Source organism: Crocuta crocuta, unplaced genomic scaffold (assembly GCF_008692635.1).
Source record: "Crocuta crocuta isolate KB4526 unplaced genomic scaffold, BGI_CrCroc_1.0 scaffold97, whole genome shotgun sequence".
NCBI classification, from domain to species: Eukaryota; Metazoa; Chordata; class Mammalia; order Carnivora; family Hyaenidae; genus Crocuta; species Crocuta crocuta.
In genome coordinates, this window is record NW_027531999.1 from 2318500 (window position 1) to 2340982 (window position 22483).

The 22483-nt window shown below is 34.7% G+C and overlaps 1 protein-coding gene across 1 annotated transcript in view; it reads left to right on the forward strand.

Annotated features, from left to right (window-relative positions):
- The window catches only part of ZFC3H1 (zinc finger C3H1-type containing), a 53232-nt gene that overhangs the window by 7066 nt on the left and 23683 nt on the right, over positions 1-22483 (forward strand). The window contains exons 3-12 of the mRNA XM_077775196.1: positions 6908-6972; positions 11103-11301; positions 11745-11968; positions 13171-13294; positions 15820-15917; positions 17264-17473; positions 17670-17834; positions 18775-18912; positions 19975-20096; positions 20676-20825. Of these exons, the coding sequence (XP_077631322.1) occupies positions 6908-6972; positions 11103-11301; positions 11745-11968; positions 13171-13294; positions 15820-15917; positions 17264-17473; positions 17670-17834; positions 18775-18912; positions 19975-20096; positions 20676-20825 (1495 nt within the window). The remainder of the gene's footprint in view (positions 1-6907; positions 6973-11102; positions 11302-11744; positions 11969-13170; positions 13295-15819; positions 15918-17263; positions 17474-17669; positions 17835-18774; positions 18913-19974; positions 20097-20675; positions 20826-22483) is intronic.

The following is a 22483-nucleotide window of genomic DNA, read 5'->3' on the forward strand; positions in this document are numbered from 1 at the left end:
CTTTTATACTATTGACTGTTCATGCTTTCTATTTCTGGTTAAGGCAGTTGAGGTAAAATATATTTTTCTAGTAAAGTGTCCATTTCCTGTAAGTTGTAACAGTTATAAAAAATTATTATTAAAAAATTTTGTTAAATGTTTATTTTTGAGAGAGAGAGAGAGAGCATGATTGGAGGAGGGGCAGAGAGAGAGGGAGACACAGAATCCAAAGCAGGCTCCAGGCTCTGAGCTGTCAGCACAGAACAGGACGCAGGGCTTGAACTCAAAAGCTGTGAGATCAGGAGCTGAGCCAAAGTTGGATGCTTAACCGACTGAGCCACCCAGGTGCCCCTATAAAAAATTATTATTAATCTCATTAAAAATTTTTTTTTAATTTTTTTAATGTTTTATTTATTTCTGAGAGAGAGACAGAGACAGAGACAGACAGCGTGAGCAGGGGAGCGTCAGAGAGAGAGGGAGACCCAGAAGCTGAAATAGGCTCCAGGCTCTGAGATGGCTGTCAGCACAGAGCCTGATGAAGGGCTCGAATCCACAAACCGTGTGATCATGACCTGAGCCGAAGTCGGACGCTTAACCAACTGAGCCACCCAGGCGCCCCTTGAGAATCTCATTTTTCTGTTATAGCATTTATAAGTTGTGTCTCCCATGTTTTTTAATTTTTCTAGAAATAAGTCCATAGCTTTTTAAACTTAGGAGTTTTCAACCTCATTTTGAGTTATGAAATTTCTACTTAAGCTGTTTGTGGTATGTGATTTTTTTCTATTTATTCTAAATATTTTCTGATTTTTGTTTTTCTTTGATCTGTAGGCTATTTGGAAGTGTGTTTCTTAACTTTCAAGCTTGGTGGTGTCCTTTAGCTATATTTTTTGTTATTGATTTCTAAGGCAGTCATATTGTCAGAATGAGATATTAGAGACAGGGTAAGAATTTACCGTCATTTATTATAGAGACTTGCTTTATTGTATATGATTGATTTTTATAACTCTTCAGTGTGTGTTTGAAAGGAATATATGGATTGTTAGATCATATGCTTTTTTATGTTCACATATTCCTTCATTTTTTGATCTGCTTGATTAATTACTGGAAGGTTTGTTAAAGTCAGCCACTATGATTGGTGGATTTGTGGTTTTCAGGTTTTCCTTTAATACTTGGAGGTTAAGGACTCATTATTGTTATTATTATGTAGTGGCCTTCTTTATCTCTAGCAGTGTTTCTGCCTAAAGGATGTACTAATAGTCACACCGTCTTTCTTTTGATTAGTATGTATGCCTTGTGTATCATTTTCCATTCTTTCAGTCTTTCCATAGCCTCATGTCTCAAATGTCACTGTACATAGTAATGAACTGGATTTCATTTGTAATTTAGTCTGACAGTCTTTGTTCTTTAACCAGAATATATAGTCCATTCACATTTTTCATGAATACTGATATTTGGATATTTTTTCTTGCCTTTTTTTTTTTTATACTTTTACTAGTTTCAAAGGTAGATATTAAGTTTCTTGTCTCATATTGTTCCTCTGGGAATTGTAACATGAATTCTTATTAATGTTTAAAATTGATCAAGGCCTTTTCCCTGGACTGGTATACAAAGGCCAGTCTTGCCTAGCCTTGCTCATATAGTTAACACTTTCTTGGCTCATTCTAGACATAGGTCTAGAATCATTTATGCTTAAAATACATTTTTAAGAATTTTCTTTAGAATGTGTCTGCTTGATAGAAAACTTATTTCTGGTGGCCTTTTAAAAGTTTATTTTGAGAGAGAGCAAGAGAGGAAGGGGAAGAGGGAAGGAGAGAGAGAAAATCCCAAGCAAGCTCCACACTGTCAGTATAGGGCCTGACTGGAGGCAAGAACTCATGAACCATGAGATCATGACCTAAGCCGAAATCAAGTCAGACTCTTAACCAGCCAGGCCACGCAGGCACCTTCTGTTTGCCTTTTTTAAAAGATCGCTTTCTAGGTTTGAAATTCTAGATTGGCTAGTTATATTCTCAACATATTGAAGATATTTTCTGGCTTTCAGCTTTTGCAAAGTTCACTATCAGCCTTAACTAGTTTCTGATTTGAAGATAATTTATCTTTTTCTGCTTGCTTTAAAAATCCCATTTTTATCTTTGATCTGTAGTTTAACTATGATGTGTTAATTGCAAAAAAAAAATTTTTTTTTTAATGTTTTATTTATTTCTAGGAGAGAGACAGCATGAGCAGGGGAGGGTCAGAGAGAGAGGGAGTCACAGACTGAAACAGGCTCCAGGCTCTGAGCTGGCAGTCAGCACAGAGCCCAACGCGGGGCTCGAACCCACGAACCGTGAGATCATGACCTAAGTGAAAGTCAGACGCTTAACCGACTAAGCCACCCAGGCGCCCCTGCAGAAATTTTTTTTTATTTATCCAGCTTAGCATTTGTTGCACTTGTTTTCATTGATTCTGAAAATTTTCGTTATTGCCTAAATATTTTCCCATTCTCTTTTGTGGAATTCTGTATATCTGTCTATCAGATCATCTCAGTTTATCTTCCACTTTTTAAATTTCCTTTAAGTTTCTATCTTTTTTTTTAAGGTTTGTTTACTTAGAGAGAGGGAGAGTGTGAACAGGGGATGGGCTAAGAGGGAGAAAGAGAATCCCAAGCTCTGACGTGACTGTGAGATCATGACCTGAGCTGAAATTAGAGTTGGATGCCCAGCTGACCCCTAGTTTTCATCTCTCTGTAAATCTGTGCTATATTCTGTAAAGTTTCTTCTCAGATATCTTTCAGTTCATGGATTTTCTCTTTTAGTTGTGTCTGATTTGCCTGAAGCTCACCTATGGAATTTTGTATTTCAGTTACAGTTTTTATTTTAGTATTTCATTTTTATTTTGTTTTTCAAATTATTATGGTCATTCTTTTTAGATTTTTCTCCTTAGTTTTTCAAGTTTATTTTTTTTCTAAATAGTACTTTTTATTTTTTATTTTATTTTAGAGACAGCAAGTGGGGGAGATGGAGACAGAGAATTTTTTAAAATATATTTTAAAAAATATTTATTTACTTTCAGAGAGCAAGTTGGGGAAGGGTAGAGAGAGGGGGAGACAGAGAATCCTAAGCAGACTCTGGGCTGACAGCACAGAGCCTGACATGGGGCTCAAACTCACAAACTGAGATCATGACCTGAGCTGAAATCAGGAGTCAAACCTTAACCAACTGAGCCAACCAGGTGCCCCTGAGAGAAAAAAAGACAGAGAGAAAGAAACTTTTTTTTAAATAGTTTATTGTCAAGTTGGTTTCCATGTAACACCTAGTGGAGAGAGAAAGAAACTGAAGCAGGAAACTCCACCTTCAACACGGAGCCTGATACGGGGCTAGATCCCACTACCATGGGATTATGACCTGATATGAAATCAAGAGTCAGATGCTCAACCAACTGAACCTCTCAGACACCCCTTCTTAAAATAAAAAAATATATATATATTTTTAAATTTTATTTGAGAAAGATCGTGAGCAAATGGGGCCAGAGAAGCAGAGGGAGAGAAAGAGAATCTTCAAATTTATCTTTATTTCTTTAAACATGTTAACCATAGGTTTGCTTTGGTTTTTTATTTTTTCCTTTGCTAATTTCCAGTATTTGAGGTTTTTATGGGTTTCATTTCTGTTTCCCATATTTTGGTAACTTCTTTTCTTTAATGTTTAATGATTGTTTTCTTTTTCTTTTTTTCCTTTTTTTTTAAGGTGTTCATCTTTCATGTTTTTTGGTGGGAAGTTTTTGGGACCTGGACAAATATGAATTTCTAAAAGAGCTTGCTTTTGCCACTGTCAGGCACCTGAGTAGACTTGCTCTGGGAGTACTTTATATTCAAAGTTTTCAAGGCCACCCATGTAGTATAAATTGGGTTGTAAACCTGAGTAGTGACTGATTTTGGTTACACTTAATCAGGGATGTGTTTTTTCCTCTTCAGTTTAGTACCATGATTCCAGGCAAGCAGTTTCAAAAAGTGTAACTCAGTGGATAGAAGAGACATGCAAGTAACTATTAATAAGAGTTATGTATGAAATAATGAGTTATGTATAAAAGCATACATAGGAGTATAATAAAAGTTAGGTGTGAAAGCCTGCAGTAATACAGGGGATGGATCAAATATGTCCACCTGGGCTTGGAAAATTTTCATAGTGATAGAAATGTTTGATAAGTACCTAAAAAAAATATGAGGTGTTTTTTTGGGTTTTTTTTTTTTTGACTTGGGAAGCTAGAAAGAACCATCTGAGCAGATAAAGGACAGAGAACTTTTAAAGAATAATTGAGATTGATCTAGTATGGGTACAGTTTGGGATATATGGTATATTTCTGGGAGCGGTAAAAGGGTAGATTGAGATCAGATTGCAAAGGACCTTAAATGTCTTGACTAAGGAATTTAGATTTTCTTAAACATCAGGTATGCCACTGAATATTTTTAAACAGGAAGATGATGTTATCAGGTATCTGTTTTAGAAAAGTGGTAGCAGTGTGAAAGGAGGGATTGGAGGAAAACCAAAAAAGCTAAAATTTATCTGAATCCATAAATTATTTGATTATTGTGTCTTCATATGCATCCTTCAGCTGCCACTGTCCCACCCTCCCCCATGTTCGGTAAGACTCAGCTCTGCCATCAAGCTTTTAAGTTGTTAGTGATCAATCAGCTTTTCCGTTTCTCTCAACAACTCTTCTAAACCTTTATTATTTTTTTCAGGCCTTTTACTTAACTTTATTTCTGCTGTCAGTCTATGAGTGTGCCTCCTATTTCAGGTTCTCTCACTTAACTTCCAGCTCTTCACTTTCTGATTGTAAACTTATATCCATATTGATTTTCACTTAAGTGTTTCCACGCTGATGAGGTGGAGACCTTGTTTTTGTTTAACGGTCACTTGTTTTAACCTGTACTCCTGGCTCTACTTTCTACCATCTTTTGGACCTTGCTCCATCTGTTGTTTATTTTGATTCATCTTTAACCAACATTCTCTTCTTAAGTGGTTATTCTAAACATTCGTGTTTTTTCCTCCCCAAATTTAATCATCCTCTCCCCATTTTGTATTCTCCCTTAACTTCTGTCTTTTCAACCAGACGTCTGGAAAGGCTAGCCTGTGCTGACTCTCTTCATTTTACCTCTCATTCCCTCTTAATCCAATGCAGTCTGCTTTTCTACTCCTTACCTGAATACTGAAACTAGTCAGGGCTGGGTTACTTGATGTAATTGCAAAATTAATTGCAAAAGTAATTTTCATTTTCCTACAAAATAATTTCATTCTTCCATTCCCTCAAAATTGAGCACTTTAATTCCAGGCTTATTGAAATATATCCGTGAACAAAATAGACAGTCATTTATGCCTTCACTGGCCTCCATTTTAGAAGGGAGAAAGTAAATATGATTAGTAAATAACAATTATGGAAAAGTATAAGAGGGTAAGTAGGAGGGGGATAGCGGGAATAAGTTGCAGTGTTAATGAGTGATCAGTAGAAGCCTGAATTTGGACAAAGATTTAAAACAAAGCCTTTGAAGACAGTGAAGGAATAGCCAAATGGGTATCTGGGGAAGAGCTTTCTAAGCAAAGAAAAATAGAGCAATGGTTTTCTAATTTTGGTCATGGGATCAGCCTTACTGGGAACTTGATAGAAATGCAAATACTCAGTCCTTATCTTAGATCTACTGAATTGGAAACTCTGGAAGTGGGGACCAACAGTCTATGTTTAACAAGCATTCTTGTTGATTAAAAAAAAAATTTTTTTTAATGTTTATTTATTTTAGAGAGACAGAGCATGAGCAGGGAAGGGCAGAGGGAGGGAGACACAGAATCCAAAACACATTCCAGGTTCTGAGCTGTCAGTACACGGCCTGATGTGGGCCTCGAACCCACAAACCGTGAGATCATGACCTGAGCTAAAGTTGGACGCTTAACCCACTTAACCAACTGAGCCACCATTCTTGTTGATTCTGTTACTTAGTAGTGCTGAATAGTGGGAGAGAAGACGTTAGGGATGATGGGTTGGGATAGATCATACAGAGCCTTATAAGAACTTTGTGTTTTATACTGAGTGAAATGTGAGCTACTATGGAGTCTTGAGCAAAGGACTGGGATAATTGTTTTATATTCTTAAGGGACCATTTAGGTTACAATGTCTAGAATATTGTATAGGGAGTAGATGTATCTACTATATTCAGTGATGTTTTGATAATTTTGAAAATGTGGGGTTTCTGTAAAGCCATACACATCTGAATTTCTTATAACCTTCTGATTTTTACTTTTTTAAAAAATATAATTAGTTTTCATTCATAATTTCTTACTGATGGATGTCCTTTCTCAGTGTTCCATTCTCCAGGGGTGTTCTTAATTATTATCATTTTAACTACCACGTATATCCTGATGATTGTCTTTAACTCAGTTTAGTATTCTAGGTAATACTGCATGACTGTACAACACCAATTTTCATTTTGAAATTGGAGACAGAATTGAAATAATTGTATTGTAGAGAACTGTAACCGTGGTTGGACAGTGCCTGAGTACATGTTTGATGAATTAAACCATTACTTGCTTTTATAAACTTTGTGTAAACTTATATTTATGGTTTGTACTGGTTTTTAAGGTAGCATTGTGTTCATAAGATACCTGCCAGCTTAATGGAAATTCTGTTCCTCAAATAATTACTTTTAGAAGTCATTTTATCAAAGTACAGTTTTAACTTATTTGATATTTTTAATAATTTTGCTTTATAACTTTCAGAGAGAAAGCTGGTATGAGAAGTTTGGTCAGATTTTCATTCTAATAGCATCCTTTCCTTTTGGCTCAGGTATTGCGGAAATGAGAGACCTTTTAAAATAATCACTACTAAATATCATACAGCATTTTATTTTAAATTGATTGTAGCTGTTTTTTGAGTATTCAAAGTATGCTGTTTTATTTTAAAGGATTAGAAGATAAAGAACAAAATTTAACAAGAAGAATTAGTGCCTCTGACATTTTATCTGAAAAGGTAAGATACTGCTTTTTGGAGTTAGGTGTCTCTGTTAAACTGATTCTTGTACTGCTTTGCTCACTTCTGTTGAAAGAAGATTCTATCTTGCTTTTTGCTCGTTTTCTTTACCTATTTTCTTTCATCATTACCTCCATTTGGATATAAGCCATAAGTATAAGAAAATCTGGAGAGATGTCATGAAGTATCTTTGTACTGGGTTCAATTAAATCAAATTGAAATTTTTTTTAATGTTTATTTTTGAGAGAGAGAGAGAGAGATGACGCATGCGAGTGCACAAGTGGGAGAGGGGCAGACAGAGAAATAGAGACACAGAATCCGAAGCAGGCTCCAGACTCTGAGCTGTTAGCACAGAACCTGATGTGGGGCTCGAACTCATGAGCTGTGAGATTGTGACCTGAGGTGAAGTCAGATGCTCAACCAACTGAGCCACCCAGGCGCCCTGAATTTAATTGATATATGTATACACACACACATACACATAGATGACCTTTTTGTTAATTAGTTTTTTAAAACTTTTTAATTTTCACCCAGAGATTGTGTCTTACTACTTTTGGGAGATTATCCTTTATGGGAAATCTTTAGATTTAGACCTTAACCAGCTCTTTAGTGCTAGCTCCTCCTATTACCTGAATGATCTTGTGTAAGCTCTTTAGCCTTTACTTGCCTCTGTTTTCTTTTCTACAAAATGAATTTAATGTCCTCTGTTTTCTAGACTGTGGTGAGGTTCAACAGGATAAAGTACAGAAGCATCAAGTACTGTGTTTGGTACATAATAGCTCTTAATATCCCAAGCCTTTTCTTTCTTTTTTTTTTAAATTATTAATTATTTTCAAGAGTGAGAGAGACAGAACACAAGCAGGGGAGGGGCAGAGAGAGAGGGAGACACAGAATCTGAAGCAGGCTCCAGGCTCTGAGCTGTCAGCACAGAGTCCAGTGAGGGGCTTGAACTTATGAATCTCGAGATCATGACCTGAGCCAAAGTCAGCCACTCAACTGACTGAGCCACCCAGGTGCTCCAGCCCAAGCCTTTTCTTCATTGAATTAGAGAGATGAAATACCTTCAGTTCCTTCTTTTAAGATTTCACTTACAGAGAATGAATGGGGGAGGCGCAGATAGAGAGGGAGACACAGAATCTGAAGCAGGCTCCAAACTCTGAGTTGTCAGGACAGAGACTGACACTGGGCTCGAACCCACGAATGGTGAGATCATGACCTGAGCTAAAGTCATACACTTAACCAAGTGAGCCACCCAGGCGCCCCAGATTTCACTTGGTTTTTATGAGTAAATCAAAATGATGCAGAAGGCCTAGATCTTTAGGAAAGAGATGGTACTGAATTTAAGATTGATGATATAACAGATACGTATAATATGCACACACATATACACAGGTGTATATATATTTTGAGTATTCTCACAATAACCTAATAAATTAAGTTGAAATTATCTGGTTTACAGATGAGGTAAGATTCATATGGGTAGATTAAGTGACTTGCCTAAGGTTATGTAGGACTTAAGTGTCAGAGCAAGTAGTTGAATGAGGTTCAGTGCTCTTCTTAATGATCAGGTAGGTGCTTTAAGTAGCATATAGTTGTGTGACAGAATCAGTAATTTCTTCTTTTATTACAAAAGGAGTAATTGCAAAAAATAATCAAAGACTTTTAAGTATCAATGGAATGGTGATGATAGCTTTATTTTAAATTCTCTAGATCAGCAGTATCCAATAGAATTTTCTGCAGTAATCGAAATGTCCTTTATCTGCACTCTGCAGTATGGTAGCTATTAACCACATGTGGCTTTTAAGCACTTGAAATGTGATTAGTATGGCTGAGGAACTAAATTTCTTATTTAATTTTAGTTAATTTAAATTTAAATAGTCACATGGGGCTCATTGCCACCATACTAGATAGCACAGCTTTAGAATGTCTGTACAAAGCAGTAGAATTGGTATGTTTAAGTGACATAGTAAAAAAAGATAATGTTTCTTTTTTTAATTTTAATTTTTAAATTTTCATTTAATTTTTTAACACTCATTTTTGAGAGAGAGAGCAAGAGCAGGGGAGAAGCAGAGAGAGAGGGATACACAGAATCTAAAATGGGCTCCAGGCTCTGAGTGGTCAGCACAGAGTCTCACGTGGGGCTGGAACTTATGAACTCTGAGATCATGACCTGAGCTGAAGTCCAACCCTGAACTGACTGAGCTACCCATGCGCCCTGAAAAGATAATTTTTTAATTCATTTGTTACATATATTTCCAAGCAGTGGAAACAGTAACTATATCCTGGTTTGGATAAACTGAAGTACTGAAATACATGATGGTAATTCAGTTAGGCACTTACAGTAGTAAAGTGAAACCTATAGGAAGGATCCATAAAGAAAGGATTCTTTTTTTTTTTTTTTTTAATGTTTATTTAGTTTTGAGAGAGACAGAACACGAGCATGGGGAGGGGCAGGGAGAGAGGGAGACATAAAATCCGAAGCAGGCTCCAGGCTCACTCCACTCTGAGTGGTCAGTGCAGAGCCTGACATGGGGCTCGAACTCACAAACTATGAGATCAAGACCTGAGCTGAAGTCAGACACTTAACCAACTGAGTCACCCAGGTGCCCCTGGATTCTCTATCTTAGTTAAAGAATTTAATTGATATTAGAAAAAAGTGATCACAATTCACCTATAAGTAAAAGTCATTAGATAAGTGGGCCTTAATCTTTGTGAGTCTTAGTCTCTTTTGATTCCCTGCTTTATACATGCACATAAAGGAAAAACAGTTTTGCATTTAACTTTAAAGGGTGGGGAGGCCAAAGGACTCCCAAAACCTTTCTTCGCACCAAATCCATGTACTCAATTTAGAACCTCTGCTTTGTTTGTCTGACATTACATTTTAGCTAAAATGTAGAGAATAGCTTAATTTTTTTAAATTATCTCAAAAAAGGTAGAGTGAAAACTTTAAGAAGGTAGTTCAAGTGGAAAAAAATTTTCAAACATTTGTTCTTAACCTGTTTTCCTGTTTTAGCTTCCCTGAAGAAAAGTCTTGGGTGTTCAAAATATTTTAAATATTCCGATAAGCGTCTGTAGTTTCAGAACATGTAATGTTCAAATATAAGTAAATCTAATTTAAAGAATTATAAAATACATATTTAAAATGTGGTTTTTAAGTTTATTTTTGAAAGAGAGACAGAGCGAGCAGGGGAGGGGTAGATATAGATGGAGAGAGAGAGAATCCTAAGTAGACTCTGCACTGTCAGCACAGAACCTGATGTGGGGCTCGAACTCACAAACCTGTGAGTTCATGACCAGAGCTGAAACCAAGAGTTGGACACTTAACCAACTGAGCAACCCAGGTGCCACAAAATACATATTTTTTATTAAAGTTTGCAAATTTCAACCTTGACATTCAGTGTACTTGTTCTCTGTATTCCTTGTAAGACTCGTAAATCACATGATTATGGAACCACTTCATTGTTTATTCTTTAAAAAACTATTTTTTTAAGTGTTTATTTTTGAGAGAGAGAGACAGGGCAGTGGGGGAGGAATAGGGAGAATAGAAGCACAGAATCTGAAGCAGGCTCCAGGTTCTGAGCTGTCAGCACTGAGCCTGATGCGGGTGAGCTGAAGTCAGATGCTTAACTGACTGAGCCACCCAGGTTCCCCTCCCCCCCCCGTTTTTTTTTGTTTAACATTTAGTTATTTTTGAGAGAGACAAAGGGCAAATGAGGGAGGAACAGAGACTTTCTTCATTTACCTTGCCTCTGGGTTGATTGCTTCTTGCATTCATTGTCATCAGATTTTTACTTTCTTGTTAGGGAAGTTCAGTTAAATGCTGATCTCTGACCCTTAACTTTTCTTTTTTTGCACCATCCTATTCAGTCAGTTATATCCACCTCTTCTAACTCTTCAACTTACATACACACACACACTCTTTACAGATGATCTTCGGTCTATATCATAGAGACTGAATTAGGGTGTAGGGCTGTGGTAAGTAGTTTAGTTTCCTTATTTTACTTACATTGCTATTTAAATATTTCCTTACAGTTAACTTTAAATTCTGATTTTAGGAAAGATTTGACTTGGTAAAATGCTTAAGGTCAAATAATAGAACTAAAAAATTGCAACTATTTATTTTTTTAAAGAAACTTGGCGAAGATGAAGAGGAACTGTCTGAACTACAACTTCGTCTTTTGGCTCTTCAGTCAGCCAGTAAAAAATGGCAACAAAAAGAACAGCAGGTGATGAAAGAAAGCAAAGAAAAGTTGACTAAGACGAAAACTGTACAGCAAAAAGTTAAAACCAGTACAAAAACACATTCAGCCAAAAAAGTTAGCACTACAGGTGATCGATCATTTCTGTTAAATTCTTTTAATTGATTTCATATATCACTATAGTTTCAAGATTAAAAAAAAATTTTAATTTTAGAGAAAAAGTGCAAGTGGGGTGGAGGAGAGAGAGAGAGAGACCGAGAGACCATCTCAAGCAGGTTCCACATTCGGCACAGAGCCTGATGTGGGGCTCTATCCTATGATCCTGGGATCATGACCTGAGCTGAAATCAACCGACTGAGCCACCCAGGCATCCCTAATTTCAAGATTTTAACTTGGAAAGATTTTAATTTACAGAATTACAGGGCCATGAATGGGGAACAATCATGTATAAACAGAATTTGGAAGAACAGCTGTATATTTGACTTAATAATGTAAATAAATTATAAAGCTCTTGTTTTCTAGGAAATTCTGACTCTAATAGATAACTGATGTTCCTGTATTTTCTATTTAAAGCTAAACAGGCGTTAAGGAAGCAGCAAACAAAGGCATGGAAGAAACTACAACAACAAAAAGAACAGGAAAGACAGAAAGAAGAAGATCAGCGGAAACAAGCTGAAGAAGAAGAGAGAAGGAAAAGAGAAGAAGAGATCAGAAAAATTCGAGATCTCTCAAATCAGGAAGAGCAGTACAATCGATTCATGAAATTGGTTGGTGGAAAGAGGAGATCAAGAAGTAAGGTAAAGAGTGCTAAAATATAAAATCAAAACATTATTCAAATATAAGTGTCTTTGTTATCTTATTTCATAAATTCAGTCAACTAAGAAAAAGTGTAGATCTCTTGTATTTCATAGAACTTGATATAACTTTGGGTAGATGGGAATGTTTGAGAACTTATATAATTGAGAATGAGTTGTATGTAATTACAGATAATAGAAATAGAAGAAATGAAAGACTAAAATATGGTTAGCCAAGTCTGCTTTTGGCTATTTTATCCTTCTCTATTTAGAAGAAAGTAAGATTACTAAATTGTAGGGTGGNAAAAAAAAAAAAAAATGGCCATACCCTTTTTTTATAAGGGTATAAGGGCAGAATTTCATTAGTTTTCTTTTTTTTTTTAACATTTGTTTAGTACTGTAGAATTAGAAGTGTGTCATGACCAATTGGCATGGAATATTTTAAAGAATGTTAAATCATCATAGGCTTACTGCTTGTGGTTACTTTAGTTACATTTAGTTTAAGCAATAAGAATTTATTACGTAAAGTCATTAATAATTAAGTCACTGGTTTTTATGGATGGTGTTAGGCAGTAAACTGGTGATTTAATACCAGTCTCTAGTGGTATTAAGTGACAAATTTCAGAATTTTGAGATTTGAGACTATACTTGTAAATGGACTATTGAAGAGAGGGATGTTAAAAAATAAGAGCACTTTGTAGGGAGTCATGAGTTAGGTTTGCTAAAGCAAGGAATTTATCAATACAGTTTGAGATTGTAAAAAGTACTTTGATAGAATCTCTTTTAGAGAAAAATATTGTAGTTTTACATGACTCTATCCATCTGGATTGGTTTTATTAGATTTTGGTTTGTTAAGAACTGTCTCTGAGTGAAACGTTGTAAGAAATAAAACTACACATAAACATGTCAACTAAGAATTTCTAGTTTTCAGCTTTCATTAATGTATCCATAACTAAGATGTTACTAGATTTTTTGGAAATAGTCCAAAATATAGTCTCAGAGACCTAAAACTTGGGTTTATTCATATAGTTTCTCATAGAGGCCATAAGTGTTCAGGAACTTGAACATCTTAATTTTACAGAGGAATATGATTTTTGAGAGTGTTCCCTAGAAGATAACTGTCAACTGTTTCATAATTTTTAGCATAAGAATAGACTAAGACAGAAAATACTTTGAAACTGAAAAAATATTTATGTTATTATTAGTCTTCAGATCCTGACCTAAGACGATCCTTAGATAAGCAACCTACTGATAGTGGAGGAGGCATATATCAATATGATAACTATGAAGAAGTTGCTATGGATACAGATAGTGAAACCAATTCTCCAGGTATGAACCAAAACTTAAAACATTTGCGTTATTCACAAATTTTCATAAGTAGAAAATGATCCAAACCTTGGAAGCTACCCAAACCTTGGAAGAAATGTGTAATGAAAGGTGATATTTGCTGGTGAATTTTGTAACTGTAGACATTTAATGGTATAAATACTCTGAAAGCAAACCTTAAGTATGTATTATGAACCTTTATTTCTAGGTGCTTGTTTCTAGATAGGATTTAAATAAAGAGACAGTGTTTAAACTCCTTTATTTATGGTTGGATCTAAATATGAAGATAGTTGGAACTATGAAAACACTGCTTTTAATTAGAACACAATAAATCTCTTAAGTTACTTTTATATTAAAGATATTTTCTACTTTTGTAAAAAAAAAAAAATCTTGGGACTTCATTTCTCCTTCCAGTGATGTTACTTCCAAGGAATTTGCAGATGGAAAGTATTACTAGTAGCATCTCAGGAGAGGCTGGTTAGAACCGATCAGGGCAGTACCTCAATTCGATTGCCTACTCTAGAATATGACTCTATTCTTGAGAGCTAGAGACTTGCTTAGGTATTCAAGGGTGATTCTGTGAGAGGCCTATTTTCTCACTAATTAAAATACATAAGACTGGGGTGCCTGTGTGACTCAGTCATTTAAGCGTCCAACTCTTGATTTTGGCTCAGTTCATAATTTCATGGTTTGTGAGTTTTAGCCCCATGTCGGGCTCTATGCTGACAGCATGGAGACTGCTTGGGATCCTCTCATGCTCTCTTTCGACCTCTCCCCAGCTTGTGCACGTGTGCTCTCACTCTCTCAAAAATAAATAAAAATTTTAAAAAATAACCACACCTAAGACTAAGGCAGATAACCGAATGCAGTTGCCATTCTGGGAACTGGAATACTTAACTTAGTTGAAAGATTGTATGATCAGTGTATTTCTTCCTGTTGTCATTATTGTCAGAGCAAACAAAACTAGAACCTTGCTTTGGTGTGTCTAGACAGAGACAAAGAAAAATCTATATGATTTGAGAAATGCTTACCCAAAGTGCTTGTTTTTAGGTTAATTGTTTTTAGGCTGATGTTTGATAATTTCACATTATATTGTATGTTTTTAGGTTGATGCTTGATAATTTCACATCTATATTTGTTTTGAGAGTGAGAGAGCACAAGTGCAAGCAAAGGAAGGGCAGAGAAAGCAAGAGAATCCCAAGCAGCTGAGCCTGCCTCAGGGCTCCATCTCACTACTGTGAGATCATGACCTAAGCTGAAATCAAGAATTGAATGCTTAATTGACTGAGTCACCCAAGCATCCCTGTTTTTATTTCGACATGTAACTCTTTGGTCAGTATTAAGTTTTCTTATTTGTAGATTCTTTGAGATAATTCATTGCATTCCCAAGTATTGATAATATTGTTAATATTTTCTATTTCTATAAAAATAACTTTATGAACTATGCTTTCAAAAGAAGTTTGTAATATAGGGCACCTGGCTGGCTCAGTCAGTAGAGCATGTGACTCTTGTCCTTGGGGTTGTGAGTTCATGCCCCATGTTCGGTGTAGGGCCCACTTTAAATAAATAGATTTTAAAAAATTAATGGAGAATGTACTCTTCACTCAGCTTTATCAAATTTTAACTGTTTGCTATATTCACTATAGGTACTGATTTTTAAGAAGTAAAGTGTTCTAAAGGCCAATGTATATTCAAATGCTGTCATTATATGGTACAAGTTAACCATATAAATCATGTGGGTAATAGCCACATTGATTTGTGAGACACCTGGGATAAAGAAGCATTAGTTTTTCCCTGAAGTTTATATATAGTTACTGGGTAGCAAGAATAGTCTTTGAATCTGCCATATTTCACCCAGTCTTAAGAAATCACTGAAGATAAAATGCATAGTTATTTTATCTGCTACCATGGAAGAAAACCTGCTAACAATTTAACAGAGGTGCATTGATTCTATTTTAGAATTATGTGACAAAGTGTACATTTAATTGATTAAGTATAATAGGTAGTTCTTTGCATTCCTAGTCCTATTTTCTTTCTATACAACTTTAAAAGTTCATTTCTTTGCTCTACATGAAGGGAAGAATGGAATTACCACATCACTGGTTTTCTTTTGTTTTATTGGTTAGGGCACTTTAGCAGATTCAAGGGAATAGGGAATATTTTTTTATTATTCCTTTAAAAAATGTGTTTGTAAAAAAGAAAAAAAGTATGTTTCTTGCCTTTCCTGCTCTATTCCTTATTTCCATACTTAGGTGAAAAGTGGAACAAACTAGAGAGGTTTTGTTTTTTTTTTTTTTTCCCAAAATTAAGGAGTTTTAAGGCACTGATTGTCAGCTTAAGTTGGAAGGCTGACTTTATGATGATAAAGGATAATTTTAAATAGGTAGAAAGGATTCACGGAGATTAAAGAATTTGTTAGAGATTAATTTGCACTCCGATGTATTATTTCTTCAAACATGTCATAATCTTAGTTTATTACCATTGAAGTATATTTGTCTGTAAATTCTTAAAGAAAAAATTTTTTACAGCCCCTTCGCCGGTGCAACCACCGTTCTTCTCTGAATGTTCACTGGGGTATTTTTCTCCAGCACCATCTATTTCTTTGCCTCCACCACCTCAGGTTTCTGTAAGTGAGAACTGATGTGATTTCTAAGAAAATTACATGTTGTTTTGTGTCTTTTCTAATTTGTTCTGAAAAACTGGCAGGTAATTAAAAGTAGCTAATGTTTGAAAAGAGCTTAAATTAGACTTGTTTACCAAAATTAATAGTTAAGAAACCTATAGAATAAATAGTTAATTGTCTATTGGTAGGTTGTCCATATGGCAGGTTCTTTCTCATAGCTATTTTTTAATCTCTTGTTTCCTTTTGTTCAGTACTTAGCATGTTTCCTTTTTCCTTCTCAGCTAGTAGCAACTCCCAAAAATTTATTCCAAAGAAGAGTAAGATTATCTACTGTTTTGTATTATCTTTTTTGGCAGTTGGGATTTAGGTTCATGAAGGATACTTCTAGAAATAAATTCTTTGTCCTCTTTTGGTGAATATGGTTATTTTTAATTTGAAATTTCAGCGAAAGAAGATCATTTTATGTAGAAGTTGATTTTTCCCCCCATCTTTCTTTTAAAGAACTGCCAGTCTTCCATTTAAAAAAAAAAAGGAAAAAAGGAAGTGAGGGAATCATTAAGTAAAAGTTCTGAAGTTATTTTGAGGTTGAGAGAGCCTACGTACCACTGGATTTCTCTCAGTGAGTTAGAGGGAATTTTGCCGTTTCACAGTTCCTCGGTGGACATCTGGTATCCTAGCTTAAGGTGAGGGAAGTATTAGAGCACAGAGCGAAGGAAAATTTTTTTTCCTTGGAATATTTTCTTTTGTGAAATGGGGAATGGATGAGCTAAGTGCCAAGGGAAATATTGGAAGGTCTTTGAAACCAAATTGTTTCCAAACTCAAGGATTTGTATACAATTAGTTTTCTTTATAATTTCTAAGAAGCCATTTCACAAGGATTTAAGAGATTGTTCTTGACAGTTCTTGAGATACTCTAGACCATTTTCAGAATCCTTTTGGTGCCTAATTTTGTTTTTGACTTACACATCTATCATCTTTGTTTTCAGTATTTCCACTTGTTTTCAGGTAGTCATCTATTAGGGAAAGACCATGCAAAATTAAATTTCTTTTAGAATGCTAAATGAAAATAAGAAAGATAATGGAGGAGTTTCTATAATTGCCCTGAAGTTCATAAATTAAATGTTTCAAATATTGATTTTTTTATTGTGAAAATTATACTTTTTTCATGGTTGAATATTGAATTTGGGTTAGTTTTAAGATTTATAGGATGCTTAGTTCACCTTTGCTTATAATTGAAGTAGTAATTTAAACTTTACCTTTTTAAATTTAATGTAGCTCCAAAGATAAACATTTTGAATTGGTAATATTTGCTTTGTAATTATTATTTCTTTTTTTCTAAAAATAACTAGTCTATGCCACCTTTGAGCCAGCCTTATGTGGAAGGCTTGTGTGTTTCTCTTGAACCTCTACCTCCTCTACCACCTTTACCACCTCTCCCACCTGAAGATCCAGAACAGCCTCCAAAACCACCCTTTGCAGATGAGGAAGAGGAGGAAGAAATGCTGCTTCGAGAAGAGCTACTCAAATCTCTTGCAAATAAAAGAGCTTTTAAGCCAGAGGTAATTTAGGTGCCTGAACCTCTAGGTGGTGCTCTTGAGCTTAGTTTTAGGTAGTTACGCTTTTCTGTTTGAGATTCATTGGGCTTTTTTAGTATAGTAGCACTAAGTCTGAAAATAATTTACACAAGATTTTTAAAGATGACAGAAATGTCCCTTTATGTAAAAATGTTTCATATTTTATCTTTTTCTTATTTAGGAAACATCCAGTAATAGTGACCCACCTTCACCTCCAGTTCTGAACAATTCACAGCCTGTGCCAAGAAGCAATCTATCAATAGTCAGTATTAATACAGTATCTCAGCCTAGGATTCAGAATCCAAAGTTTCATAGAGGACCTCGTCTTCCACGAACTGTGATCTCGGTAAAAACAAGCAAACTATTTAATCCTACTGTTACACAGCTTGTGAGAAATTTTATGTAATTTTTCTGTCTTACTCCCTTCCTCCCAGTTTATTTATATATAAATTATATATGTATATATAAACAAAAAAATTTTAATTGTTGAAATGGGGCAGTTTCTTCACTTAAAAACTAATAAAGGTTTAGTGGTAATGTTTTTGGGTAATCATTCTCATTAGAGTGGTATGCTTTCTTTTGCTATTTTTTTCCCCATTTTTTTCCTATATAAATTGGTCCATTCAGATTATCTCTTTATTCTAGAGTTACTATTAGCAAATTGTATGTATATTTTTTATTTCTCTTATCTTTGTTTATACTGTCCTCATATTTTTCCAGTTGATGAATATACTGTAATGGCAGAATTTATTTATATTTATTGACGTTCATTAAAGAGATTGAAATGACGGTTTCTTTTTACCTTGTTTTCCAATGGCTTTGAATTAAAATAATTGGAGCAAAGCCAAGTTGAAAACTTGCCTCCCATAGGTAAACTGATTTTGGCTACTTACTCTATAACCACAAAAGCCAAAAAGTTTTATCAGTAATTGTGTAGAATTATTTTTTGTTTGGTTGTAAAAGAGTTAATTTATGGTTCTTTCTAGAAAGTTGGAGAATATAAAACTTAATGAGAAGGATGGTCATAGTAAGTTTCTAGAAAGACTGACAGTATAGAATATATTATTTTGTAGGCAAATAACCAATATTAGTGAAGTGAGACAAAGTTAGGCAACATAACCATAAAAAACTATAAACTATCTACTTGGAATCTATTATTTTTAGGAATTGAAATTCAGAGAGGTGAAGTGACTTATCCAAGGCTACATATCTAATTGTGGTAGAGCCAAGAAAAGAATAGATAACTTCTGTCATCAAGAGTAACAGATGTATTATCTTCTTTGCAGCTTCCAAAGCACAAATCAGTGGTTGTAACACTGAATGATTCAGATGATAGTGAATCTGATGGAGAGGCTTCCAAGGCAACAAATAGTGTTTTTGGTGGATTGGAGTCCATGATTAAGGAAGCAAGGCGAACTGCTGAAGTAAGTGCAGTAATGAAAGATGAAAAGATGATTTATTGATCATTATTAAAGTTTTTCCTGAAAATTAGACCTTAGAAGTGTTAAGTTTTTAATATATTGAATTGTGGGAGTATTTTAAGTATTTGTGTTATTTAGGACTTTGTGTAATGAAGCATGTATAAATTTAGTTAGACTTAACTATTAAAGTCTATTTTTATTCGAATTGGCTAGTATCTTTTTCAAAATAAATTGAGTAGATAATTATCCTCTATACCAAGGAAATGTATTGCTTTGGAATTGTACCATGTTATCAGTAAAAAGCTTTTATTAAATTGTGTGATCTCAGTATAACTTAAAAAAATTTTTTTTTAAGTTAAAAAAATTTTTTAATAGTTTATTTTTGAGACAGAGAGAGACAAAGCATGAATGGGGTATGGGCAGAGAGAGAGGGAGACAGGAATCTGAATCTGAAACAGGCTCCAGGCTCTGAGCTGTCAGCACAGAACCTGATGGCGGGGCTCAAACCCACGAACAATGAGATCATGACCTGAGCTGAAGTCGGATGCTTAACTGACTGAGCCACTCAGGCGCCCCCCGACCCAAAACAATTTTTTTTAGGTGTTTATGTATTTGAGAGAGACAAAGCATGAGTAAGGAAGGGGCAGAAAGAGACGGAGACACAGTATCCAAAGCAGGCTCCTGGCTCTGAGCTGTCAGCCCAAACCAAGCATGATGTGGGGCTTGAATATCCAAACTGAGATCATGACCTGAGCCGAAGTTGGACACTTAACCGACTGAGCCACCCGGGCACTTCAGTACAACTTTTACCCCCATTCTTGTTGTGCATATGTTGATTTCGTGTGATTTAGTTCTATTCCTTTAAAACTGTAGGTCTTAGTGGATCATAGAATTAAGTTGTGTTTAACAAGCTGTGTTGTTTTAAGAAAAGAAATGTAAAGTAACGATGAAGATACTCAGTTATTTCTAAATAGCTAAACGTGCACTGGGTTGGAATGTAAAATATAAAACTTAGTGTGGGATTATTGAAAGCTGTTGATCTGGTTGACTTCATCTGTTTTCTAGCAAGCTTCAAAACCGAAAGTACCTCCAAAATCTGAAAAAGAAAACGATCCCTTGCGAACACCTGAAGCTTTGCCTGAAGAAAAGAAGATTGAATATAGATTGTTAAAGGAAGAGATTGCCAAGTAAGTAGCATCTTATGTAATTAGCTTTAAAGATGTGTGCTCTTTTAATACTTAATTTAGTCTTTATATACTTTATTGGCACTGGGCAGTGAGTGATGCTGATTTTTATCCAAAACACAGAGTTAATGTTTTTATAATTAACTGGAGGGGGAGCCAGATGATCATTTATAGACTTGAATACAATGGTGCACTGAGATAAAAACAGCTTAGAAAAGGATTAAAGCTGCTATAAAGGAGAACTACACTTTTTTATACTTTAAATATATTTTTATTTGTCAGTTACACCTTAGTAAAGTTGAAAACACAGTATCAGTAGTAGATTGCCTTTGTAGTTTCAGTAGTTGACACATGATACTACATTAGTCTCAGGTGTATAACATTATGATTTGACAACTCTATATACTTAAGCTATTGTACACTGTCAACTTTGAATGCCAGCTTGGTCATGCATATTGTGTTGTTATTAGTCAATATGATTAGTATTTTTACTTTATTTTATGAAATAGAATACATCTTTAAAGATAAGTAATTTTAGTTTATTTTTTGGTGTGATTCATCTACTTTTATTGATTATTTTAGTCGAGAAAAGCAGCGTTTGATTAAATCAGATCATCTGAAGACAAGTTCATCATCCCCAGCAAACTCTGATGTAGAAATTGATGGGATTGGCAGAATAGCAATGGTTACTAAGCAGGTTACAGATGCAGAAGCGAAACTTAAAAAACATAGGTGAGCCTCATTATCTGCTATTAGCATAAATTTAAATGTACCTGTATGTGAATGATAGATTTTTGCAGCTAATGTCAGTAATAACTATGTTTTATAATTACACATTCTTTTATACTTGGCAAAACTATAGAAAGCTATCATTTTGTTGAATAATACATTTATATAAAGTGATAGTATTAATGTTTAAATAAAAATGTCAAGATTTTAGAGGAGATTTTTTTCCCCTTTAGATATATACATGGCTTATTCATTGCTAAAAGCATTTGTGAAACTCCTTGTTTTGGAATTTTCTTTAAAACTTTGACCTCTTTTTGAAATAACTTTATTAGAACCATATTGTTGTTGAAGGTGGACTCAGTTGTTGGTAATAGTCATTACTTAGTCTGCTCAATACAGCATATAGTCAAATTTGGTGTTACTATAAATGTGTTGTATTAAGTTGCAATCCTAAGCATACATGTTTTGTGAAATTACTATTTTTCCAAACGGTGTTGCAAACTTTTGAAAATGTATAACTTCACGAGATGAACATAATGAGTCATAGAATTCATTTTAATTATTAGCATGTTTGGAAAAGTTATCTTATTGAGGTATAATTAACACATTAGTTTCAAGTGTATATCCCATGAAATGATCACTACATTAAGTTTAGTTAACATTTGTCCTCATATGTGGTTAGATTTTTTGTAATGGTCTTTGATGAAGACCATTAGCGTATATTTGATAGAAATATTATATTATGGCTATATATCTTTTTCACTCCGTATACCTTGAAATCATTAGTTGATGAAGAGCAAAATGGCTTTAGTTAACATCAGTACTTGTGAGTTTTGTTCTGCTAGTCCCCCTGTAGGTTTGCACGTGTAAGGGGGGGTTCTGTGCAAAGATGGTTGAGACTTTCCCTATTCTGTTTTTAATAACTGACTGACTAACCAATTCTTAAACTTCAAAGGTTAATAGGAAAAAATGATTACAGGGATGGATTAATTCTAAATGTTAAAAATCATTAACATTGTATAAATTTAATGGTTTTTAAAACAAGCTTCAAAAGTTAATCCACCCATAATTAATTAGTGAAGGGAAAAAAGTAGAATTTACAACCACCTTGGTACTCTTCATTTTTTTAAATCATGAAAAAGAATGTAATTTGGAGTGTTTTGACAAGACACCACACATAGATACCTCAAGGAGAGGCATCAAGGAGATAAGAACCATGTAAATATTTATAAGTAAACAAAAGCATATTCTATTCTTCATTTCTTTTTTTTATTATTTATTTATTTTCAAGTTTGTTTTGTGTGAGAGAGAGCATGCGCACACATGAGAGTGGACATGGGGAAGGGGCAGAGAGAGAGAGGGAGAGAAAATCCCAAGCAAGCTCCATGCTGCCAGGCTGTCAGCACAGAGCTAGGTGCAGGGCTCCATCTCAGGACCATGAGCTCATGACCTAAGCTGAAACCAAGAGTCGACTGACACTTAATTGACTGAGCCACCCTGCTGCCCCTGTTGTTTATTTTTGAACAAGACATTGGGGATTAAGTATTTTGAGTATTTGTCTTTGTGTTAACTACCATATTTTATCATAATTAAAATATGCCATTATTTTGTGCACTAAGAAAGAAAACCTGCTGCTAGCCAAACTATGATATATGATAATG